Consider the following 27451-nt stretch of genomic DNA (forward strand, 5'->3'; position numbering starts at 1 on the left):
CATGTAACGTCCAAACTCTTGCCAGATTTCAATCACTAGAGAAAGATTTTCCTCTCAACCTACGTCTTCCTAAATTTTTCCTTTCTTTCATTCTCTCTCTCTCCCTCTCTTTCTCTTTCTATTTATCCTCTTGACAAAAGAGAAAAGTAGATAGAGAGGACGATGGACGATTAGATCGTTCAACGACGCAAGAAACCAACCCGTTTTGCTTCAACGCACGAAGGCGTCCTCTTCCTATTCTTTCACCTTATTCTACTTCTCCTTCTTCTCTTTTTCCTTTTCCTTTTTTCTTCTTCTTTTTCCTTTTCTTCTCCTCATCGTCTTCTATGTGCGTAAGATTTATTCGTCTGGCAGCTTGCCTCCGATGCCCATCCAGACGAATAAATAAAAAGGCTAAGCTTCGCGTCCACTTGGCGAGCTTAAGTAAACGAAAAGAGTTTCACTTTAGTTGTGTATATGTTGTTCTTCTTTTTTTCTTTTCTTTTTTCTTCTTTTACTATTTCTATGTACACTATCTATTTGCAAAGGGCTAACGTCGATTGGGATTTATGGATTTTGTCGATTTTCAAGAATTCTTCTTTTTTCCTTTCCTTTTCTTTTCTTTTATTTTTTCTTCTGTTTCGTATGTATAGTATGCACGCGCGCATGCACTCATGTTCGTGTATCCATGATCCTACGTGTCATTTGAGATATTTTTGTTTATAAGAAATATTATAAAAAAAATTTATCAAAAATTATTAAAATGGTTTCGATCGAACCAGTCAGAAGATTTCATCCACCATTTTGAAGATCTCGTTGCTTGTTTCATTTTTTCTTTTTATCAAAATTCCTCGATCACGAAGAAAATTCAGTCAGTTAATTAGCTATGACGAAGTAGTTTTTGTCATCGAGCTTGGTGTTAATCGTTAACGATCTTACAAGACGAATAATGTAACAAGTATATAATTTTCAAGGAGACTAGTGAATCAAGGTTTAGTAAAATTTGTAAAAATAACTATTAGATCAGAAAGTCTGTAGAAAATATGTCCCACGCGTAATTAGAACTTTGTATGACACGCAACGCGATAGTTTAACGTTTACATGTTAATATCCTCGGATTAGCTAATGCGAGTGATGCGATATTGAATGATTAGGTGATTCGAGATGTCTACCGAAAGAGTCATTCGGCCTTTCTTTCTCTGTTCATTATTCTAGATAATTATTCAATAGTCGTAGTTATGCGATTTACTACAATGGACATAAGTACATTGATAAGATAAAATAATCTTTCGAATAACAATGAACTATCTAATCGACATCGACAGGTGGTTTTGACGTTAAACGTTAACGAAGACGCTATTGACAAGCTCCTACGTAAATTTTTGAAGTCTCTTGCAATTTTAATCATTGTTAATGTGATCGAGTAATATTCACGAGATAACGTTCATATTTTCTAAAGGACAGTTTATACGAAGGCGAGTGCACTTTTTGTTCGTCTATCGTATTTTACATGATTAATGAAGAAGACAGATTAAATTGTATCTTCGGTCGAAAGACGTTCAAGTGCCTAAGTTTCTTGGCCTTACATGATACGATACGTATCATCGGCCCTGATTTTATGGCTTTAATTACGGTAATCATCGATCCTGCTCGTTGCTCGGTCTAACTCAGTTCCAAGGATAATCCACTTTACGTCCCGAATATCTAAGGAGCAGTCTAATCTCTGATCTTCGTTAACTCCTCGTAGACATGTCTTCTTTTCTTAGATAATTTTATATCTTCCGTAACTTTTAGTACCTGTAACGATAATTGATGGAAGAAAAAAAAAAGGAAAAAGAAAAAAGAAAAAGAAAAAACGAGAAAATATTCAGATGGGAATTAATTGGGCGTGATCGAGAATAAACGTTTGTTTACATTATTTTATTTTTCTTCCATACGTGGAATGTTTCTTACGCAAAAAGAGAAGAGAAAACACGATCTTACTTTATTCCATCATTTCGTTCTTCGACTTTTCAATTTTCCAACTATTCATTAGTATTGTTATCTTCGTTGTAAGAGACAAACTTCGTTAGCAAATACATACAGTTGAAACTACATTAGTATATATCGATTCAATTCCATTAAATTAGATTCAAATTTGTTTTGAAAAGAAAATACTAAATGAAAAGATTTTTACCATGTTTCTTTTCTTTCTTCCGTCTCTCTTCCTCTCTCTCTTTCTCTCTCTCTCTCTCTCCCTCTCTCTCTCTCTCTTTCTTTCTCTTTGAATCCTTCAATTTTCCTCACGATGATCTACGTTGCAAATTCGTCTTTATTACAAGAAATTACATGGCTAATTTGTACATATAAAATATAAATATGATACAAGTAGTATAATATATATACAGAGACGCGTGGTTTTGATCAGTGGGACGTTATAGATCGTTTCTATCGTTTCAATCAAATAATCGATATCGTTATCATATTCCTTAGAACGTTTCATTGTTTGTTATATACTAGTATTTCGTTCTTTTTTCTTTCTTTTTCTTTTTCACGGTACATGGACTCGACACACGCTCTCTTGGCAGTGGCTTTCCGATCGAGATACGCGCGTACGGCGATAACGGGAGAACAGAAATAATAAGTTTCAAAAATTTTAGGCTGTCCTTCGACAAGATGGAAGAAATATTTTCTTTTTGTTTTTTTTCTTTTTCAATTTTCTGGAAGCCCTCGCCTGGAGATCGAGATCGTTCGTGAAAATCATAATGTAAAAAACGTAGAAAAATATCGATCGGGAGATCTATATATCACCTTCGTTCGTTCGTTCCTTCGTTCGTTCGTTCGTTCGTTCGTTCGTTTATTCGTTTGTTTGTTTGTTTGTTCCTTCGTTCGTTTATTCATTCGAATAAAGATAAATCTAAAAACTTTTAACAATGAAAGAGTTGATTTCTTCTTATGAAGAGAGTTAGCTGATTTCATTGCATGCAATACGTGTATCGGCCTTTTACTAATAGAAATCTGTTATTAAAAAAAATAACAAAGAGATCATTGCTTATCGTTATTGTACTATCTTGATATTTGTTAACAAGGATTTGTTTATATTGAGGACGTGGGTCATGTGAGTAAATGTAACAAGGACCAAGGTCGAAATAAAACTGCGCACGTCTCAACGATAGATCCATGACTTTAACCAGCGATCCCCCACCATTCTTTTCTTCATCAAACCCCACCATTCTCTTTTTCATTACATCCCCACCAGTTTCTAATACTCTTTACACATTTACTTGCGTACTTATAGATATTTACGTGGGTCAAATCGAAATTTCTTTATCTTACATACGTGATTATTACATTTTTCTTCTGAAAATATAAAATACATATATGTGTGTGTTTGTGTGTGTATATGTATAATAAAAAAAAAAAAAAATGGGTGGAACAAAAATTCGAATTTCAGGCTAAAAGCTCGAAGAAGCACCCAATCGAAGAATTTGTTCTTACGATTAGTTGACTTTTTTTTCGTTTTTTTTCCCCTTCTTCTTTTTTTTTTTTTTTTAATCGAGCATACCTGCTTATTCGATCATACATACATACATACATACATACATACGTACATACATACATAGATACATTATTTTTGTATATACATACATAATGCACGAAGGAAAATTGAAGAGAGGTAGATATATGCGAAACGAAAATTATGACGAAAAAAGAGGGGATGTTTTTGATAGTTATCGGATCTCGGTTCGCCGCGACACGCATTCGAATACTGGAATCTCTATTTTTGCATTTTAACTGCCTACTGGTATACCGATTTATTTTTATCCCGCCTATTTTCATTCTCTCCCTTCTCTTCGAAACCGTCTACTTCTTAACCCCGAACGTTGTCTTTTCTCTTACATATTCACAACGTCGATATTTTCGAGAACTCTTAACTAATCTAATTGTTTTTCTTTTGACTTTCTTCTTCTTATCTTTTTTTATTATTTATTTTTATTATTTATTTTTTATTCTTTTATTCTGTTATTCTTTTATTTTTGTTTATCGAAAACGTCACGTTTTCTTTCTTACATGTGTCTTACGAGTTTCATTTTTACAAACGCAATTTCGTAATTATTTTTCTCCATCCTCTCTCTCTTTTTCTCTCTTTTTCTTTCTTAATTCACCACGATCAGCGTCTTTCTACGTGAAGTTACAGAACCCTACGAAGTGCGATAACTGTCGATAACAATTAAAGCTACGATAATATGTTGAATTAACGTGCGTGTATATCTTAATTAGTTCGCTTGCGGTCGCAGTTTTTTAATTTTTTCTTTTTTCTTTTTTTCTTTTCTTCATTTTTCTTACTTTAATCTTTTTCACATTAATTCTTAAATCGTACAAAAAATGATTTTATCGTGCTCTCGTTTTCTTTTCGTTCTTTCCGTTTTTTCTTCTTTTTCTTTTCTTTTTTTTTTTTTTTTTTTTTTTTTTTTTAATTTTCTTTCTCTCTTTTGGCAGTAGCATGTGGCTCGTTGGAAGTTTTCTATTTTATATCTACGACTCGTCTACATTAGCATGAATCGGAATTTCAATGATGATGGCGATCGAACTTCGATATTTATACATTGCTTCATTGCTTATTTATGTATTTATGTATTTTATTTTTTTTTTTCTTTTATTTCTCTTTTTTCGTTTATTTCATTTTTACCATTAGGAAGAAACAATCGAGTTCTCGATTAGAAAAGACCACTTCACATTTTTCATGGCACGTTTTCTAATCGCATAAGTTTCCCATTAAATAATCTCATTGAAGAATGTATTTTATAGTAAATCGATAGTAAATCGATCGTCTCTCTTTGTCTTCATCGTTTTGAAACGCTAAAAAGTTCGGCCTATTCGCCGGCAGTCTTTGTATTATTGGAAGTCATATATTGTTTTCTTTCTTTTTCTTTTCTTTCATTCTACTTTTTTTTTCCTTCTTTTCTTTCTTTTCTATCATTGATAGTATGACAGTACGGATCTCATCGATTATATTATTGCCTTTAAACGCGACTAGAACGAACGATACGAGGAAAATGGATCGCAATAGCGCGTCCGTTCGTTCGTAATAAAATTTACCAAACACTATTTTATGTTCGTCGAAAGGCTTTCGGCAATGATTATCATTATTATATCGGTCGATCAACGGCAGTGCGAGTCTATTTTCTTTTTTTTTTTATTTTATTATTATTATTTTTTTATTTTTTTCTTTAAATTTTTATTTACTTGAAACGCGAAGTGCAACGAACGATACACGCATTAAGAACGATAATAAACGCAGCACCTATCTTTTGTACGTTAAAAATGAATAAATTAAATATAAACATTTATATATAATCGCTTGTCGAGCGCTCTCTACATCTCGTAACAATAATCCATAATAATAATATTAATAATAATAGTAATAATGATTACGATAATAATTATAATAATATTGATAATATTAATAATAATAATAATAATAATAATAATAATAATAATAATAATAATAATAATAATAGTAATAATAATAATAATAATAATAATAATAATAATAATAATAATAATAATAATAATAATAATAACATTTTTTTATCTATCTCGATTGTGGGGAGTCATTTGAAACTCGACGTACACCATTTAAAAAGGAACCGAGGAAATTCGAACGTCGAGAAATCGTAACGCGAATACATAGATATATACTATTTATATATTTATATATAATATATATATATATATTTATATATATATTCGATATAGTCTCTAACAACTCCAATAAGAAGACACGTGCGTGTGCGCGTACGTAGGTATATTTACCGGTGTGTACATGTGTGTACAGTGCCATCCCTTTAACCTTTCATCTACAAAAAGCAAGCAAGGTCATCGTATGTTGGTAAACGCGCTCTTTAATATTCAAAGGTAAATTCAATGTTTCAAAGATTAATTATAGACGATTGAGAAATATGAGATCGATTCGCGAAAAAGCGATTTTCTTTCTTCGTGATTTCGTAATTGAAAGGTTAAAATATCGAGGAGGCAGTTCTCTTTTTCTCTTTCTCTCTCTCTCTCTCTCTCTCTCTCTCTCTCTACCTCTTTCTTTTTTCTTTTTTTTCATTTCTTTTTTTTTCCTGTAGCGCTTAAACTGGACAACGGATAACAATGACATGCGATGGTAAGACGAGGATACGACGATTTTTTGACTAATCATAATAGTTATTTTGGACGGAGTCGAGCGACATCGGCGTCGGTGTCGGTGACGCATTTTATTCGACGACCTCGCTCGTCTCTTCTCTTCTCTATCTTTTATTAACTCTATCTCCAACCTAGCGAATCATAGAAAACAAATTCGATCGTAGGTAGATTAGAAAACGCATGTTAAGATGGTTAACCGGTATCGGTATCGATCAGCACGCGGTCGTACGCGCTGATCCGAATCTACGTTAGGTGATATTTATTTCTTGCGGTGAAGCGACGTTACTCATTGAGGAGCGTTGAGGACAGAAATCGAAACAGGTGACCAAGAGGACATGACTCTTGCAAGCTTCTACTCGTTTCTGGAGTATGCAAGTTTCAGCTTCGAGAGCCTCGAGAAAGGACGGGTCACGCCAGTCCATACTGTCCTCCACGTGCACTGAAACAATCAACAATAATGAGATTATTTAAGGATGTACTTGTTAAATAAATATAAACAATAATAACTCATTGAAAGTGTTAAACGTTAATACTATCAAAATAATTTTTAAATTTCTTTTTACGATTACCGAAATCACTATTAATAGAATAATGTAAATTAAAATTATAATAACTAATGTAGTATTTTATTTTTTTTTTTTTTTTTTTGTTAAGTAACAGTCAAATTAACAGACAGTAATAAAGACGAATTGATAATTTTAATATTAAAGGAATATGGAAATGAATGAGAGATAAGAGATAAATTACTAACATTCGTAACTCCAACGACAGTCGGGAACCATCAACCGCTTCTTGGCGTCTCTGAGTTCGTGCCTAAGAAGGCGCTGGCGCAGTCGCAGTTTGTGTATCTTGGACATCGTGCCACGTGGCTCCGAACGCAATCGCGCGCGCTTGTCCAGGATGTCCACGTCCTCGCCTGTGTAAACGAGTATCCCCGGTGGCAGCAGTGGTGGCTCGACCGGATGCCGTGCCACCTGCTGAGAGTGAAGCCGTGCCCGGAGCACGCGCCCTGCCACCCGCCGTTCCACCGCTGAAACACCCGCACAACGTCGAGGTTAGAACGCCCAGTGCGCCACCTGAGAAGAACAACATCATACGGGGGGAGCAATTTTAGAGGATTTTTTCGTCGACTTTTCCCTCTATCTATCGACGATATCTCTTTCTTTTAGGTCTGTCAATCTCGAATAGACACGGAGCTAATTACCTTGATGTTCTTGAAGAGCACTGGTTTGCCTAGAAGAATCACTAGCGATACTGCTGGTCTCACTGTCCCTTACAACACTGTCGTATCCTGAACTTTCAGCTCGATGTCTGGATAAAGTAGCCGGTGACAATTTAGCTGCTCGTGCTGCTGAATCGGCGTCAGATTCGTAACCCTCTTTGTTCAAACCCAACGAAGAGCCAAGACTTAGAATTTTTCGTTGCATTCTACCGGAGGATGGTGCTGAAAGAAGAAAGAAAGAAAATGTACAATTCGAAGAAATATTCTTTAACACGTTGACAATGGGACACGGTAAAATCGATATATAAAAAAATGAAGAAGAAAAAAAACAGAAATTAATGGTATCACACGATGGCGTTAACGTATTAAATCCGAGATTTTATATTCTTCTGAAAGGATTTTTCACGAGTTTGAGAACATGTTGAAAAAATGTTAAACTTTAGAGTTAATTAAATATTCGTTAGCTTTGATGATTTTTTTTTTACCTTGAATTTTAACGTCCTCCTCAATATCAGATTTGCCCGTAATCGTTCTTTCCGATCTCTCCGCCGCAGTGAAGAGTTTCTTTGCCTCAATGTATTCCTCCTCAGGATCTGAGCCCGAAGCACCGTTCCCAGGTATCCTTTCAATTTCTTCCTTTAAATTAGGATTCGAAGCACCGTCTGGATGCCTCAGACTAGATATATTGCACTCGCCTAATTTACCGCAGTATCTTCTTGGACTGGCAAGATGAGCGACGCTACTTGGATACCAATAAAATGCTGTCGCTGGTCTTGACATACTTTGACGACAATTGTCACATATCTTCTCTTGATCGGACTTTCCAGCTATATATGCAGGCTCGCTGTAGATACTACCATGATTGCTCGCATTGTCGTTGAATAAGACGTCCGTAAGGGACAATGACTGACAGCGTGATGGCGGACGGAAGACGGTGGCGGCTGGAATTTGTCCTGCGTTAATTTGTTTCTTGCTGTAGAACAATTAGGCCTGGCAGCTCGTAAAGTGTTAGTAACGAAAACAGCTTGGACTGTTATATGTATGTTAAAGTGTTTGATGAAGCGATAAAATGTTAATTCAAAAATAATTTTTCAAAAACAAAAACAGCGCCAACTCACATATTCGAACTTGTTCCAAACAAAACGGCTGATCTTCCATTGGATATTTTGAAAGAATTTTTGTTCTTTTCTTTTTCTTTTTTTTTTTTCTATCTTATTCAAATGTTAACAAAATATAACTTACATGGAGCTTCTCGGGAATTCACAGTAGACGAATTCTCCCTTTGATACGTCGCTGAATTCGAGACATTAGCAAGAGCTAGCTTGCTCTGGTAGAGCTCGTGAAGTCGTGCCAATTGATCGAACTTGTGCCTGGTCTCTTGTTCCAAGAAATCCTCGTGGTCGAAATACGGCCTCGGCATTACACCAGCACCAACAGGCGGTGGGTAATGAGATCTGTAGCGTTCCGTATCTGACATCACCGACATTGAGTCTGAAAAGGATTTTTATTTTTCTTTTCATGTCTCCTCGTACGTATCGCATTTAGGATAGGAAAGTGGATAAGAGCAAAAGTACGTCTGTCCGTATGTATCCTTTGAAAAGAAAGAGATGAAGGACGAAAGAAGAAATAAAAGAAAACTCTCTGAGATGGATAAGTAATTACATCTAACTTAGTTTCTCCATCTTTCTTTCTCTTTCTTTGGACGTTAGTGTCCTTTACTGGACACTGGTCAAGAGATCCAATGACTGATATCATATAAAGTTACAAAATGTATTTAACCGTTGGCTTTGAGAATTATAGTATCTTTTTAAAAACGAAGAAAGTGAATTTTTAGTACATTAACTTTCTTTTTAGGTTTAATCTAAAGATGAAATCTTTATTAGATTCAATTTCCACATCAAAGTATCGCAGATTAAAGATATCAATATAACCGAATCTTTTCCTTGTTCTATGGTATTTTCGATTATTTTTTTTTTTTTGAATTTTCTTAGGTGATTTAGAGAATTAAACCAGAGCGGGGGAATAACAAGTTATAAAAAAATTTTAATTTAGATTAACTTACCAGTAAACGTAGAGACAACCGTGAGATTCTCTTGGCTTAGGATTCTCAGAGGATGTTCTTCTTGATCGCTTTCTGGTAAAGGATTTTCGCCCATACACATGGCAATGTCCTCTTCCGTGACTTGAAGACAGGAGTCCTGCATTGGTACGGGTTCTAAATCTTCAACCTCAACAATTTCTAAGATTTCGTCTTCTGATGAGAGTGAGTGTCTAGATGGCAGTACAATGTCCTTGTGAGAAAGATTCAAACTTTCCATGGAGACTTCTCTGCTAACTCCATTGCTAAGAGGTTCGATCAGAGGTAAGGGGGGTGGAACAACTATTTCTTCATCGTCATCCTCATCCTCCGGAAGATCTAACTTTCCTCTATCAATGCTATCGTCCATAACTGGGCTAGCTGTGAGGTCTAATCCCGAATCGGTATTTGACTTAACGTTGAGAAGATTTAGTTTAGCCCCGAGTTTCTCAGTGATGTCTTCGATTTCGTTAGCTTTCAAACTATCACTCTCAGCGGTTGATAAAGAGGTATCATCGTCGTCAACAGTAGCGGAACAACTTTTGAACGTCGTCATTTCTTTAAATTGAGAAGATTGTCCAGTGCCTTTTAATGGTTCCATACGTGACTGAGCGTGTTTAGATCTTTGAATTTGGGACGACTGATTTTCCACCCATTTCCTTATCATACTTTTCTTATGGCTATCCATAAATCCATAGCCGGACGAATGTTGTTGTTGAGTATGAAGTGGTAACAGAGGGGGACCAGTCAATTGCATCGGTCCGTCTATCCAAGTTTCTCGTTTATGATGAGAATCTTTCAACATATGTCTAGCCTCGGCAACCTTTGATTTTGAAATTCTTGGACCATCTATCCATTGTTCATCCGAAGCACCACTCGAAGCGGCTACCGGAATCTTACTACTCGGCGAGTCAGTTACCTTTGAACTCGAAACCTTGCTCGAAGATATCTTTCTCGCTGGACTAGCTTTTGGCGTAGCACTGTGAGCAGGTGAAGTTTGTTTCGAAGCTGTTTGTGTTAAAGTTTTCGCTATTTTCGTAGCCTTATGGGCCGGACTTCTTTCTTCGGGTATCTTACTAGGTCTCTCAGCTGCTGAACCACGAAGAACTCTACCCATAGCACAACGATTGTCACCGGAATTCAAACTTGGAATGTAAACCGGTGGATGTTCTCCATCGGTTGCATCATCGGCAGATGGACCAACGTAGATTACAGTATCTGCTGAAAGATCACTCGAACTTGGATCACATTCGCTGTTCTGTCTGGCTGCTTCCTCGCCTGAGCTACCACCACTTCCGGTACCCTGCGTACCACCACCGACAAACTTAATTTTCCTACGTCTCATTCGATGAATCCTCGATGCCAACTGCACGGTCGTTAGAGTCTCGGTATAATGTTGTGCATTTGGAGATACGTGGGCGATCATTGCCGCATGACACGTTAACGAGCCAAGACATTCCTTCAGTAATTGGGTTAGCTTATGCTCCTTGTACGGCAAGTGCTTTTGTCCGTTGAAAATGGCTAAGAGAATATTTCCCAGACCCGAAAGTGGTATTCCACCGGACGATTTGCCACGGTCGGAATTACCAAGGTCCATGAGATGTAGTCTGCTTCTACCACCGGCGACTATTAAACGAAGTTAATGAAATTATCTTTCTATATCACGTACTATTTGTCTTTTAAGATATATTGAAAAATTTTTCTTTCTTTTCTTCCGAGCTACGTTAATGTAATTTTTAATATTATTCTCAGTTTTCATTTTCCTTTTTCAAGTGAAATAAAAATAATGACTCCATTGTAATTTTTAATTAACATTTTGCATTTAATTTAGAGTCGTTATTACCGCATTCATAAAAGTATATGAACCATAATTTATCGTCACTAAACTTACAAGCATGCACTGTTTACTTTGATATTGCTTTAATGATACGATGACAATTTTGTGTGATATTTTGCGGATTGAAAATATTTTTCATCTATGATAAAATTAGAAAAAAATTATTTAGAAAATTTCGAAATTTTTTTTAACAGTAATAGAAATAATTTGATTGACGTAAATGATGAAGAAAATATTTATGATAGTGAGAGTATATTTATATAGAATTCTTGGTATATTTTTTAAAATTCACTACCGATATCTAGCAGAAAATGTTTTCAGTTAGTAGATCATATTAAATGAATAAAGACGATTTATTTTTTTTTAGCTACAACAATATAATATTTTTGATAGATTTATAACAGCTTACGTACCACCACCCTTGCCAGCGACGCTATACTGATACACGTGTAAAGTATAGAGCATGTGAGCATCTCCATCTTCTCGTTGACGACCGGCAACTGCTGCGTCGAGATAAAAAGCTGCACGTTCCGCAGTTGGAGCTCGGAGCTCACTGTGTTGTTGCAACTGCAATGTACCGAACAATGGATCGTCTCTCAAATAAACGGCCGGTGATTGTTCTGAATCTGTAAACGAACCGAATGACACTTTTATCAATCATTAAACTTCAATTAAGAAAAAATTGTAAAGAAAATAATAAGAATTGTGTAAAAAATTCGATATACTTACGTTTTTTTTTTTTTTTTTTATTTATATAAATGCATAATTTGTTTTTAAGTAATTTATAAACAAAAGAAAAAAAAGAAAAATATATATCTATATTTCTTTTCCTATTCTCTTTTTTTTTTTTATTTACATAATTAAAGAGACGTAATCCATTGAGACAAAAAATAGAACTGTTTATCTTTCTTATAGAATATTTATTTATTTCCTGGATTAGAAGAAACAATACTCGTTTCGGAAATGAACAAGAATACGGGATGCGTGCAGGAGTATCGACAAAACGGAGGGCAGTAAATTGGTCCGGCTGAGGCCCAAGGTATTCGCGAGCTGTCTCGAGCTGAATTACGACGGCGATAAAACGTCGAAAGATACCTCGCTGGAGATAGAGCCCGTGTACTATCTCTACGCTATCGCGTTCCCGATATAGTACACCTCGTACAACTCGTAGTACGGCTCGGTACCGGCCACGAATCGAGATGCGAATAATCAAGGTAATGCGAAACTTGGTTGTAAATAGTGATCAAGGTAAAAGCACAATTACAGGAAAATCGATCTTATGTTTCGCTATGATTAGACTGGTCTGGGTTCAAGTTTCTAAGATTTGTTTGCTTGTAAATTCAATATCGGAATCCTTGAACAATCAGACATTTCAAAATTATTTTCAATTAGCTAAAACAAAGAATAAATCTGTCTGTTTTTTAATTCCGTTTCGATGTCAAAATTTTTTTAAAGAATTATTTTCAAACAACAAAACAGATCTTTTTATTTTATAGATTCAATGCTGGAGAGTCCCTTGAAATATTAATATTTTCAAAAATTATTTTCGAACGATAACAAAAAAAGAGAAAAAAATGATTCAGTGTTTTAGCTTCTTAGAGATCTTTTTATTTATGATTTAACAATAAACCTCATAAAAAAAAGCAAAATAAAAAACTAAAAAATTAGAATATTCAAATTAATTCCTAATAAAAATAAAAAAAAATAAAAATCTTTGATATCACAATTTATCACAATACAGCTTTATTAAAGCTTATTAAATTATAAATTGAACCAATTTTTACGATTATAATTTGCATAAAAATGTAATCAAAATTGTCTAGAGTTAATTTCACGCTTTTTTGGATAACTTTTAATGTATGATAGGGTCGAAAGGTGGATAACGGACTCATAAAGTTATGCACGCGCGATGACATCTCTCTCTATCTCTCTTTCACTCTCTCTATCTCTCACTCTCTTGCATTCAACCCTGTTCATATATCCTATCCTTGCACGCTGGTAGAAGTCACGTCGTGAAATGAGGTACGGAGAGACAGAGGAAGCTCAATGGAGAGGGAACGATCGATAGTGCGCGTATCCTGTGATTCGTAAAAAGAGCTTCTCGCAAACTCACAGGTATACATTTAAAGATGCACGATCGGTTCGAATGAGTTCGTTAAATTGAGCTTTTATATGGGAAGATATAAATTTAACATAAATTGTTTATATCTGTATATATCGAAACAAACATGAAAATAAATTTCTTTTTTTTCTGTAAATATTATTATATATGAGAATAAGTAAATCGTTTACTTTAAAAAAATTATAAAGTATGAAAATGGACGTTATATGCATAATGACGATGGTCTAATTAAATATACATAAATTTCCATGATGAATATTATATTAGAACATAAAGATGGCAAAAGGAGGTTATCGAAGTGTCCGCAGATAATTATAAAAAGTTAATCTATTTTGTGATCTTTTTAAAAAGTATTAAGAATAATTAAAAAGTTTCGAGAAGTACTACATGATCCTATCTTTATTACATTTTCATTAAAAACATATATACGTACATATATATATATATATATATCTTTTTTAAAGGTTTCCTTGAAATCATAAAAAAAACTATTAACACGAAAGCGGTATTAAAAATATCGTTTACCAGAACTTATAAAATTTTTTTTTTTCTGAATTTATCTTTGACTCTCTTTCCTTCTTTCTTTTTTTTTCTTTTTTTTTTTTTCCTTTTGCCTTTATACTCGACCTCGGGTTTTTACCAGCTGCAGTCGACATAATTTTTTTTACGATCATATCCAACCTCTTCCGTCTCGAGTCAGGAGATTTAACGAGAAAAATTGTGTCTCCTTCTCTAAACGATTATTATAAGTTGTTTAGATAATCTTCTTCGTAAAGTGCCAATTAGTCTTTTACTGTCTCCGCTAGACGGCTCCTCGTATCTTCTTGTTCGCGAGAAGTCGCTCGTAAAAGATATGGACAACAAGTAAGAGGACACTCTTCCTTTAGTTTATATCCCTGAAGTACAAATTGTACTCATTGCTATTTGATTAATATTCGAGTATACTTCTACATGCTTCAATGATTTATTTTGGATCTTAGAACATTTCGTCTTATAGCCAGGAAAAAAGATACTACGTTTTAAGAACAAAGAAAATATAAAATTTTTCCTATAGGAACGGAAAGTTTCTTGATATAATATTTATATTTATTAATACAATATTACTTAATATAATATATATATATATATAAATATATGTATATAAAAGAGATCTAACATTATTAGCTATCACTGTTAATTAAAAATCCCCTATTTAGATTCTCTAAATAAATGAAAAAGAAAAAGTTATTAATATTCATGAGATAGCAAGTTGTCGGGATAATCAAGTATCGTCTCACCCCTGTAGTAAAGGACTACAAAGTGTTAGAAAATCTTGAAGCGACCGAAACTTCGAAAGACAAAAATTTATTCATAAAATTGCAAATATTCTCGTTGAATATCTAACGAAATGACATCGACCAATTGAGCCTATTAACGAACTATTTAAAAGATCGTATCGTTAACGAGAAAAAAAATCGAGAACATAAAAAAATAATCGACGTAGCAAAAATTTACGTAATAAAATTTTTAATATTTCTATTAAATATCCAATCGAAAAAAAATAAAATTTATTATTATATCATATAAAATTATTTGAAAAATTGTATCTTATGTTAAAAATAAATCGAGAAGATGAACCCTATCAATGGAATATCATTGTTACTTTAGAAAGCTATCTTCATATTCTCATTTCATGTGAAACTTCGTGTTACTTTATTCGAAAGTAGCTATACAGCTTTTATATATAATTGTGTATGTGTATGTGTATGTGAAGTAAGGTTGTCGCAGTATATATACATTATTAAACTATTACATATACGAGCATACGAACGCAAAGATATAGTAGCAGAGTCGCGTGGCAATATCCATAAAAGGGACCAGAGCAAGTAATATTGCCGGCATCTGTGCCGCGTAGCAGCATCAGCGGCAGCAGCAGCAGTAGCAGCAGTAGTAGCAGTAGCAGCAGCAGCACTAGCAGCCAGTTAGCTGGCTTGCTAGCTGGCATCAGTCGACGAGAAAAGGAGAAGACGATGAGCGGAAAAGAACACGGAAACTCTTAGGAAATAAAAGAAGAGAAATCTTCCACGAAGGAAGGTAGGACGAACCGGAGACCGGAAAATATATAGACGTGTAATGGATGTGACACCGCCATTTAAGATCCGCCACACCCTCTTCTATGCTCGATTTACTGAAAATTATATTCCTATGAGATTTTAATTCTATATTTGATACATCTTTTTTCTTTTATACAATCGTTATAACTTTTGGTAAAAAATTACGATTTAGATATATCTTATTCATTGTTATAGTTGTATAACAACTTATAAAGATATTTTAATATATCAATAATAATGATAAAGATAATAATCATAATGCGATTTTAAAATATAAAAGTAAAAAATTATGAGGTCGATTTATAATCTATAAAGTATAAGAAAATAGGAAATTTATGGAGAACAATATTTTAGGCTTCCATGTGTCACCAAAAACGTGCTTAGAAATATGTAGAAACTTATATATATATATATATATATATATATATATATATATATATATATATATACATGACTACGATATATATATATATCGTAGTCATACGATCGGGGTGAAGATGAGAAATAAAAAAGAAGAGAGAAGAAAAATAAAAAAACTAAAAAAAGAAAAAGAAAAAGAAATAAAAAAAATATAAAAGAAAAATAAAAGAAATCTGTAAGCCGTGACAGAAGACAAGGAGTCCACGAATCTCGGCTCCCAAGAAACGTGTACGGAGAGGAAAATAAGGATAGCAGTAAAAAAGATCTGTTTCGCTATTTCGAAACGACGTCGAGGGGCTAGAATGCATGCCCTTTCTCGAGGGAGATAACGTTTTCGTAAAATTCTCTAACATATATATATATATATATATATATATATATATATTATATATACACAAGTATATATATACACACATTAGTACATATGTGATCGATGCTACTTTCGAATGAAATCGAACGTGACTAGTGTTATTATATTTATATCATCGTGCTGGGAAATTCAATGCCTGTGAAACCGCATAGTGTATTTTCTTTCTATCTTTCTCTATCCTCTCTCCCCTTTCTCTCTCTCTCTCTCTCTCTCTCTCTCTCTTTTCCTCTCTTGCTCTTGTTTTGGTTCTCACGATTTCTGTAACATTATTGAATTTCTATAACCCGAGGAAGGTTATTTGAATGACCTCCACGCTTGAAGATTTCAATCGTGAACCTTTTTCTTTCCCGGAAATAACAGTCTATATCGTAGTGGACAATTAATAATTTCAAAAATATGCGTGTGACTTTTCTATGAATCTATAAGATCTATTAAAAATAATGATATAACAATTGAACTTACTGAAGTTTATCGACAACGTCATTGTTATTATTTTAATTTATTCAGATTTGTATTGAAGATTAATAAGATTTTACTTTTTCAAATATTTTACTTGAATATATAAAAATATTCATACAATGTATACCGTTGTCGCAGCCTCGTGGCGTTGCAACATCAACGTGGCGACATTTAAAGGAAACGGAGATGGAAACAAAGTGTCAGAGGAAGAAGAAAATTAAGGAATGCTCGGATCTCTCGTATTAAAGTGAAAACACGGAGCCTCTACTTAGGTAAGAAGGTCCGGAGAGAACACGAGAAGACAAAGTCGGCGTATTTTACGCGGTCGTACGTTCACCAAAATAAATGCTCCACGTAGATTCGTAAATGGCGAGAAGAATAATAGAATGGAGAGATGGTGCGACTTCCACTAGAAAGCTTTTCTTCCTCATCTTGGCATGCTCACCAAGAATGTTTCTCGAATGACGAAAAGATTCTCTTTTCTTTTTTAAAATGGAAAATTAAACTATTGTCTAAAAATTCGTTAAAAGAGAATACAATATTCGGAGATATTCGGAGATGTTTTTAAAGTTTAATATAAATAAATAATATTTTCTTCTATCTATCGTGTTCTATATTTTTATTGGCTTGATGCAAAGAAACGTTCCATTTTTAGTAAATCATTTTTAATAAATCATATTTTTCTTTAAGTTTTGTATAAAAAACTTTTGTATAAAAACTTGGGACGAACTTTTGTATCAATTCAATACTAATGACATTGGTTATAAATTTTATATAAAGTTTTTAATTACTACTTATCATGATTTTCTATACTTTCTTTTCTCTTTATTTATATCTCATTAAAATTTAAATAAATTTTATTCAAATATATAATCAAATGAATAGATCTATTTGAATATGAAGTAAGATTTTATGCTATAACAATAAGTATAATAATTTTACATTTGTAATAGGTATACTTTGCAATGTGAAACGTTGCGTTGCATTGAGTACTTTTCAGCGCAACAGAACGTTGAAGTTTACCAAAAGCATGCTCATAAGTTTTACGAGGGGATAGGTAACAACCGCTTCTCTCTCTCTCTCTCTCTCTTTCTCTTCCTTGGATCTACTTTGCAGTGAGCAATTAAAGAAAAGCGTCGTTCTGGTATACCGGGTGGCTCCCGACGAAATGGTGCTGAGCAATGGACCACGACTAATTCTTCAGAACGAAGGAAGAGAAAGACTCACGGGTCGTTTTCTTAACGACTACTTGCCTTCCTCACTTTCCTCTTCTTCTACTTGACTCGTTCTAACGGTGATCTTCTCTTTTCTACTTTTCCCTCTTTCGACTGTACGATAAAACCTTACTTGCAAAGATCACGATCTCTCGATCTCTTCACCATTTGATAATTCGAGAGCAAAGCAGGCAGACGCATACGACGAACAAAATTAAGAAATGAACTTTACTTAATAATCCAAATAATTTCGTTAATTTCCTTGGGTGATAATTGGAACGATACTTTATCGTTAAATTTCATGTAAGGGAAATTACTATAACTATGAGTATATAGCGGACTACGTGTATATATATATATATACACGTTACACTCTTGTATTTTCATTGATTCGCAATGTTCATTCAATCGTACGTGCTTCAATCGAAACAATATTGATATTTGTGATAAATGTCGTTATATCGAATCAACGTCGAAATTCATCTTCATCTTCAGATATTTTAAATCGATATAATGATTATAGATATAACGTTATTTCTATTATATATATATATATATATATATATATATATATATATATATATATGCTAAATATACTTTTTTATTCAAACTCACTATTCGATCATATTGAATTTTTATCAAGTTAACAATAATTTTGGATCGTCTGTTTTCAATTATAAAAAAAATGAAATATAATGAAGCAATACATAGATATAATTATATATTGATATACGTTAATAAATTCGTAAAAAAAGAAGATACATATAAGTAATACTAATCTAATGTTCACTCTTCTACGACCTGGATACGACTGATCGTGAGACATTAAACAAAACAATGTTAGAACGTAGTATAGAAAAAATCAAAACGATCTAATTAGCGATCACATTGTTACGTGATAATCTCTACGTGATAAATATATTTGTCTTGAATAAATCAAAACAAATTTTTTCTAAGAATTCTCATAAGACGAACTAGTACCTTTTAAGTACTTTAGTAAAGTTTAACGATGATCTTCTATGCAAAAAGTAGTTTAAAAAATGAATCTTGAATAAATGAAATTTCCTTCGATCCTTGAAATTCAATAATTTTATTCCCTTTCGTCGTAACGTGTCTAAACGAAGTGTTAACGAAGATCGTAGTTAAAATTTCATCGTTTTCCCAATTTTTATATGACTTCGATGTCGTCAATTGTGTACATATTGCGTACATACATGTGAGTGTATATGTGTATATCGATTGGTGGCCAGGACGTTGACCATCATCCGTTAAAATTGAGTACAGTGTACATTGTACGACCGCGACGTATAATCGATCAGCAACGTTATTGATGAGTAAAAAATAACCAAATGGTTTTTAACGATTCTATCCGTTTGATTTGTGTTACTTTAGACAGTTCTAATTTTTTTTCTCTTTCTCTCCTTTTTTCTTTCTTTCTTTTTTTTTCTATTATTTTTTTTTTTTTTTTTCTTTGTGAAACAACTCGCTCGAAATATTCTCACTTTTCGAAGTCAACGGAAATATTAAACGCAAGATTTGCCGTCATAATTTTTGAACGGCGATAAGAGCATTTTGGAATTAAACGATCCGACTCGTTAATCTTGAAACTTTCGCGAATCTAGTCTTTAATTAAAGCCGGCGGACCGTTCTTATACGAGAAGACGTTTCAAAGCGGAAACTTCTCAGAGCTTCGCGAAATCACGACTCCGTTGTAAATAACGGAATGAACGGCGAATCTGATTTACAATTAATTTGACTTAGCGAAGAGCTTGAATCGGAACATAAGTAAGAATCAGCGAAAGAAGAAGAAGAAGAAGAAGCAGGAGAGAAGAAAAGAGAAAGAAAGAAAGAAAGAGAAAGAGAGAAAGAAAGAAAGGGAAAGAGAGAAAGAAAGAAAGAAAGGGAAAGAGAGAAAGAAAGAAAGAAAGGGAAAGAGAGAAAGAAAGAAAAAGAGAGAGAAGGAATTCTCTCTTTCTATCTTTATTACTATCTTTGGATTGGCCAAAAGATGCCGCAAGTTTTCAGTGCCTAAGAAAACTTCAATAATTACCAGGCTGGATTATCGAGTTCTCAAGAGAAGGAAGAAATACAGACAAGAAAGATAGCGAATGAAAGAAAGAGAAAGAGAAAGAGAGAGAGAGAGAGAGAGAGAGAGAGAGAGCAAAGAACAAAACTAGAATGGACTGTAAACGACGTAAAAGAAAACGTAAAGGCTTAGATAACGAAATGAAGTTGAATCCAAGTTAACTCGAATATAGTATATCTACTTTTCAGATACTATGATATTAACATATCTAGAAAATAAGTTTACTAAGAAAAAAAAAGAAAAGAAATAGAAATGAGCGAGTTACAGAAAGAAAGAAAGAAAGAGAGATAGATAAATAGATTAATAGATAGATAGATAGATAGATAGATAGATAGATAGATAGATAGAGAGATAAATAGAGAGAGAGAGAGAGAGGGAGTGACATCGAACAACTTAAATTCCATTAAAAAGTGTAAAACAATTTAAAAGTATGCGATAGAAAGAGATAGGGCGTTTACGAAGAATAAACGGTAGATTCCGTAGACGAGAGTTACTTATTTAATAAGCTAGGAAATTAATTGCATTGGCTCTTCATTAGATCGCCTTTCGAGAGAGAAAAAGATAGAGAGAGAGGGAGATGAGAGAGACGAGAGAGACGAGAAAATCGACGATGCCAAACCGGCTCGGTTGTACGCGTACGAGATCGCGATTACTTCGAACGTGACAGGAATTTCTCTTCTCATTTATTTCGCCTCGTCCCTTTCCTCACTTTACCACAAGTGTCTCCTCGCATCTTGCATTCAATGATGAAAAATCAAACGAATACCGATACACGCAGACGGTAATTACTTCGAAAATCGTCTGTTTTGATCTTCGTACTCGTCGTACTCTTCGTATTCGTCTTACTTGTTAGAACGATTGGACTTAACTATTTGAAAATTCGTCGTTGTTTCTTTTACGAGAAATTATAAGGGATTCTACGATAAATGAAAGAAAAAAGAAAGAAAAAATAAATAAATAAATAAATAAAAAAGAAAGTTTTGAAAGGATAACTTTGAAAGAATCTCAGAGTTGTTAAATCTATTTTAGTATTCATCAGGATATCCGCCGTTATCTTTTACGATTATTTTATACTAGACAAGACAGAAGTTGTAATAATACTTGAGATAGGTTAACCACCCTTGATAATAAGATAAGGACGAAAGACACTTTATAGGTGTGTAGTATATGTATATCTGCAGACGTATATAAGTTCTTCTATCTCTCTTCTCACGTTACTCCTGCAATTCCAACGTCCAATTATCGAGAAGTTAAGGAGGATGAGAATACCAAGATATATATATATATATATATATATATATATATATATATATTTTATATATACACACACACGCACATACACACACATATATATATATATATATATATATATATAGAGAGAGAGAGAGAGAGAGAGAGAGAGAGAATAAGAGGAGGCTGAAGTTAATTTTCAGAGTGATAGAGCCATTCTTCATAGAATTCCAGAGTCTTCGCTCGCAGATAGTTTCCGTAAGCGCATTGTGACTCACTCTTTCTCTCTCTCTTTCTTTCTCTCTCTCTCTCTCTCCTTTTTTCTTTTTCTTTCTTTCTTCATATAACGTACTGAGAAACGAATACGAGTCTTTATTAGTTCAGCGAATCCTTCTTTTTTCGCAATTCTTCGAGAGGAAGCAAACGATGTGTACGGATAGACGAGATAGAAGAGAAAGTAGTAAGAAGAATAAGAGGGGGAATAAAGAAAAAAGGAAATGATCTTGGCCCTCTCAATTTTACGGACCACCTCGTCCAGTCGGCGGTCCGTGAAGAAGAAACCAAATTGCGGCCAATACCACCCTTCTGCATTTGCCCATCTTCCTCTTTCTCCACCACCCTTCGTCACTCCTCGACCAGTCTTTCTTCTTCTTCTTCTTTTTCTTTCTCTTCTTCTGGTTGCATATTACCAGTCTCGAGAAATCCTCGAACACTCGAATCATTTCCAGTCGAAGGATCTTGGATGGTCGGACAACGATGATTCTCATTCTTACCAAGACAGCATCACGTACGAGACACGGTAAAATAGAAACGACGAGAATTGGCAGGTTACGACGAATCGTCGACGTTTATGATCATCTTCTTGAATTTGCCGAAACGAGGATGTTGCACGTACGTTGGTTTATTTAGATAAGGTACGTTCCTTTTTCTTTCTCTCTTTCTTTTTCTTTTTTTCTTTTTTCTTTTTTTTTTTTATATATATATTTTGATCAAGTAACTCTCAAGAGAATTTCAACCGGCAATTCGAATATAAACGGGAATTTCATCGAGAATCGAGTTTGTTCGAGGAGAAAGAGGATAGGAAGTCCACGTGAAAAATTTTTCCTTTGTCGTTTCCGAGTGAGATGGAAACACACACAAGAATATCTTTTTTCGTCTAAGAACTTCGTCTTTCTTTCTTACTTTCTTATTTTCTTTCGATCACCAAGCATTCTAAAGAAAACTAAAGGAGAGACCTCTAGTCTCTTATTTCACGTATCACGATTTACGATTTTCTTCCGCTTTCTTTTCCGAAGGAGTCGTCTCCATAAACGCAGTATCATTTTTGGGAGACAGAGAGTAAGAGATAGAAGAATTCTTGACGAGAGACGGTGAAATGGCGCGCGTAATCTAACGGGATTTATGATGTATGCAGAGTTTACGACTCTATAACTCAAGTGGTTATATTTTCTCGTTGGATTTTTATAATGAAAAACGTATCGATTGCGCCCTTTTACAAATCCGTATTTTCTCTTTCTCTCTCTCTCTCTCTCTTTCTCTCTTTCTTTCTCTATCTCTATCTCTATCTTTCCCTTTTACAAAATACAACAAAATGTATTAATATTTGTCAAAATATAAAACGGTTTCGATAGCATTAATATAATAGAATATAGAGATCACAAATAGAAATTGTATCTTGTTTCCAATTAATGCCGTCTAATTGAACTGTCATCGTTATTCGGTTTTAGTTTCCAATTCGTACAATCAACTTATAATGACTATTATGTTTCGCTAGTATTCAATGACACGGATAATAGTTTGAAACATTGATCAATACTAATTATTATTTTCATAATTACGATTTAAAGTCGTAATAGTATTGTCTCTTACATGTCTCTCTCTCTTTCTCTCTCTCTCTTTTTCTCTCTCTCTCTCTACTTATCTGTCTCTTTGGTTTTCTCGTTAAAACAAGGTTATGATTAGAATGATGATTGGAAAATTGGATGAGTTTCAAGATTAAGTTAGGTTGTATTCGAGCGTGCAACGATTTCCTTTATCTCTTCTTTGCCTTTCTCTCTCTCTCTCTCTCTCTCTCTCTCTCTCTCTCTCTCTCTCTCTCTCTCTCTCTCTCTCTCTCTCTCATTATTCCAACGTACTCTGCAGTAATTAATCCGAACGATTATACCTGGCCGCATTGTTCGAGGCATCAAATTAATTGCGGGAACGTTAAACCCCATCACGGAAAGGAGAGAAGCGCTCGAAACTTTCCGGCCCCTCGTGGCTTCGTCCCTCGGCGACATTCGAGGTTAGAAATGGCGGACCTCGTTTCCTCGAAACAAGATTTCGTCGAAACTTTTCGAAGAGTATTTATTAAAAGCCGAGGGCAAATAACGTTTAAAATCAAGAATTCTCACAATTCTAATCTCATTTTCATTTCTTATCCGTCAAATAATTTACGAATTTTAATTAACGATAATTAACGTCAGCTATGCAAAAGCTGCTGTTAATTTTCTAATTAATTAAAGCAATATATTTTCATTATAATGTCAAGAAAAATTATTAAAGAAAATAATCATCTTTTTTTTTTTTATTCCTTTTTATTTGTTCTTTTCGATGAGACACTCACCATTCGCATGAGCGGCAAGAAGATCTCTCAACTGTTGCTGGCCGGTGGTCAATTCAACGCAGCTGACCCTCACGCTAAATCTGGCGCCGGTTCTCTGACGTTGCTCGGAAATTCCACGGAAGAGCCACGCTATCGCGCATGGGATTGCACCCAAAGTGTGGCCTGCCTCAGGGGTGCCCAACATTGTGTGAGACTTGCCTGAAAAAATAAAAATACATTTCTGTCAAGATCAACGGATCTTTTTTTTTTTGTTTTCGTTTTAGCTTTTGTTTTGTTTTCGTTTTTGCTTTTGTTTTGTTTTCGTTTTTGCTTTTGCTTTGATTTCTTTTATTTTCACTTTTTATTGCTTTTTACGAACATATTCAATCTCGCTAGCGAAAGAAAAATTGTTTTTTATATAATAACGTTGTCAATTTTATTTTCGATATTTAAACGTGTCCATATCACATTTTTCTCTTCAAACGTTTGTATTATTTATCACGTAACAAAATTAATTCTTCTTAATTTCTCTCTCTTTCTCTCTCTCTCTCTCTCTCTCTCTCTCTCTCTTTCTTTCTCTCTCGATTTTAACAAAATACCAAAAGGATTGACACGAAAAGATAAAGATTCAACTATATCGTTATTTCCCTACTGTAATTTCCTTTAACATCGTACTGAAAACGTTTCCCTTCCATTCAATCTCGCTAAATGCTTAGGTACTGGCTCTTTTACGAGTTCTCTTACCGTTAAATACAAACGTTTCTATGCGAGCTTCGTTGAGGTATGATCATGAGTCGTTTCGTCCGATTCAGAAAACGTGACGTCAAATTTCATTAAATTGACTTCTGTAAATTCCGAGAAAGAAAAGAAAAGATAAAAAAAAAAAAAATAAAATAAAATAAAACAAAATAAAATAACTAATTAAAAGATATAAGTAAAAAAAAAAAAAAGATGAAAAGGCATAAGCACAGATTAGGTTGATCGCAAAGAAGATCGATTTTCCTATTTAGTGAAAATTCAATTAACGCCAACTGATAGATACAGCGAGTATTCAACTAACGCTCGATAGATGCAATTATTGCGATATTTGATTTGCGGTACGCTGTGGAGTTGCGATTAATTTGTTTACCATTTAGTGGGCAGATGTAAAGCGTGACAATGAGCCCCAAACGGTGTCGATGAGTCAAGAGAAATAGAGAGAGAGAAAGAGAAAGAGAAAGAGAAAGAGAGAGAGAGAGAGAGAGAGACAGAGAGACAGAGAGAGAGACCAACAACGATATACCACGTAGTTTCGTGATTGGTCTGTCATAACGAGCCGTGGTTTTAGAGTAAACGCACGATTACACCTGTAATTGTGAATTAAAGCTTGCAGATGCAGATGCAGATCAAATGTAGGCTATTAAAATCGTATTCATTGAAGATAGGTGAGAATTTTAACAATGTCATTTGACGATGACAATGGTTATTATCATTTTTATCATACCCTCATAATTATTATTTATCATGAATATTTCATTAATTAATAATATAGGTTTTATCTATTTATAACGTCGTATCATGTTTTAATATTAAAATGGTGGATGACCGGGTTGGTCGTCGATCTCGAAAGAGTAAGAAAACTTTTACGAAAAGATCGACGGCTGCCATGGTGAGCGTTATTGATAGGGAAATAAAAGCACCTTTATTAAAATCATAAAATAGTATGATAAAGTGAGAAGGATGATGAAATGAGAAAGAAAATGCGGTGAATGAATGAACGAATGAGCAGAAAAAGAAGAAGAAAAAGAGAGAGAGAGAAAGAGAGAGAAAGAGAGACAGAGAGAGAAAGAGAGAGAGAGAGAGAGAGAGAGAGAAATAAATTGAAAACGAAATGAGTGTGTGTGGGTATGTGTTTGTGTGTATGTATGATAAAGAAAGAGAAAGAGATCGGAACGAAGCGAAGGGCTGGAATGGTAACAGTCGAAATAATGGAAAAGCAGGAACGCTACCGTTGAATCTTAAACGTTATTTAATTGTCTTAATGTAAGACAGTGAATTATGTTGTTATTTAATTAGAAAGACCGGGAAATGTGCCGTCTGCTGGTGCTAGGATAAACTCGATGGTTGGCTGTGTGTTTCAGTCCGTCTTCTTCTTCTTCTTCTTCTTCTTCTTCTTCTATTTTATACTATAATACTTCCCCATTGCTGACTAACATTTCTCTAAAGTTATCCTTCGTTTATCTAAACCATCTTAGACAATGAAATTCCAGCAATCAAGAAAAGAAAGAATCTTGTATAAATATCGAATAAATTGTCTTCAAATACGTGTTAATCAACAAATAATATACTATTTCTGATCTATTTTTCTTCTTGCAGAATTATTTGTTTTTTATTTTCTAATCTATACTTTTCGTTTCAATACATCGTAATTGATCAAACTACACTCTCTTGAAACACATTCGAAGTTGCAAAAGGGTTTGATGGATGGAGAGACAGAGAAAGAGAGAGAGAGAGAGAGAGAGAGAGAGAGAGAGGGGGGGAGAGGAAGAAGGAAAGAATACACCATAAGAGTTATGCACACTGGAGGGTAATTAGCAACGCGTTACAAAGTACAAAGTGGACTCATTGTCGCGACTCTGTTTGCGACACTCTTCCCTCCCTTCGTTCTTCTCTTTCTATCTTTTTCTTTCTTTTTTTTATATCTATCTATCTCCTCCTCCTCCTCTTCCTACTTCTCCCCTTGCCGTTGTTCGTTCATCTACTTTCAGATTTTTCGTGCGACAAATGCCACACAGAAAATCTGTTGCTTTGAAAGTTCCATCGTTCTACCCTTCCACCCTCTCACTCTCTCTCTCTCTCTCTCTCTCTCTCTTCCTGTCTCTTTTTTTCTTCGTACATTCCCATCGCCACTTGTACGCACATTCTCGTCTCTTCTCTCCCACTAATTTTTTCACTATATCTTTTTCTTTCTTTCTCTCTTTTTCTCACTCGTCTCTCCCTTTTCGTATTTTTCCAGTCGTGTTACCCCATTCGTTCTCTCTCTCTCTCTCTCTCTCTCTTTCTCTCTCTCTCTCTTTCTCTCTCTTTCTGTCTCTTCTTCTTCTTTCTCCTTTCTCTTTATCATACGCACAGTACTTTTTATCAATCTACCAACGTCATATATCTCACACTTCGCGGATTCCATTTCGAAAATTGTACACATTCGATTACCTTTCTCGATTTTTCTTTCACGAATTTTTCACATTTCTTTCCACATCGTATAAATCTTTTCTCTTTTCCAATTCTCTGCTTTCTTTCTACCTTCTTTTCTTTCTTTTTTTCTGTCTTTATCTCACTGTCTCTCGCTCTTTCTCTCACTCTCTCTCTCTCTCTCTCTCTCTCTCTCTCTCTGTCATTCTACTTTTCTCTTTCTTTTTTCGTTAGAAAACGTGAGGCACGCCGGCAAAGAGTTAGGGCTGTTAGGATATAAAAAGGAGAAACGAGAGTGCCAGCGAGAAAACTACGTTCTCTCTCGTAGCGATGATCAAAAGCGGTTTGCTCGAGGACTCGCCTGAAGTATCTCGGCGGGACGCGAGTGCTCGAAAGTTCGTTTGGCTCCCTTTTTCACT

General features: G+C 34.3%; 1 protein-coding gene across 8 annotated transcripts in view; it reads right to left on the bottom strand.

Moving 5' to 3' along the window:
- Nucleotides 1-2272: 2272 nt before the first annotated feature.
- The window catches only part of LOC124948844, a 434489-nt gene continuing 409310 nt past the window's right edge, over nt 2273-27451 (bottom strand). For 6 of the 8 annotated variants that reach the window (XM_047493071.1, XM_047493070.1, XM_047493074.1 and 3 more), the window contains 8 exons: nt 23886-24083; nt 11700-11912; nt 9435-11075; nt 8615-8863; nt 7858-8313; nt 7355-7594; nt 6902-7180; nt 2273-6589 (listed from right to left, as the gene is read on the bottom strand). In XM_047493071.1, coding sequence (XP_047349027.1) covers nt 6399-6589; nt 6902-7180; nt 7355-7594; nt 7858-8313; nt 8615-8863; nt 9435-11075; nt 11700-11912; nt 23886-24083 — 3467 coding nt within the window. In that variant the 3' untranslated portion in view covers nt 2273-6398. Of the gene's footprint in view, nt 6590-6901; nt 7227-7354; nt 7595-7857; nt 8326-8614; nt 8864-9434; nt 11076-11699; nt 11913-23885; nt 24084-27451 lie in introns of those variants that run through there. The other 2 variants (XR_007100864.1, XM_047493075.1) reach the window with 2 other exon arrangements.

This window comes from Vespa velutina, chromosome 4 (genome assembly GCF_912470025.1).
Source record: "Vespa velutina chromosome 4, iVesVel2.1, whole genome shotgun sequence".
In the NCBI taxonomy this organism is placed as follows: domain Eukaryota; kingdom Metazoa; phylum Arthropoda; class Insecta; order Hymenoptera; family Vespidae; genus Vespa; species Vespa velutina.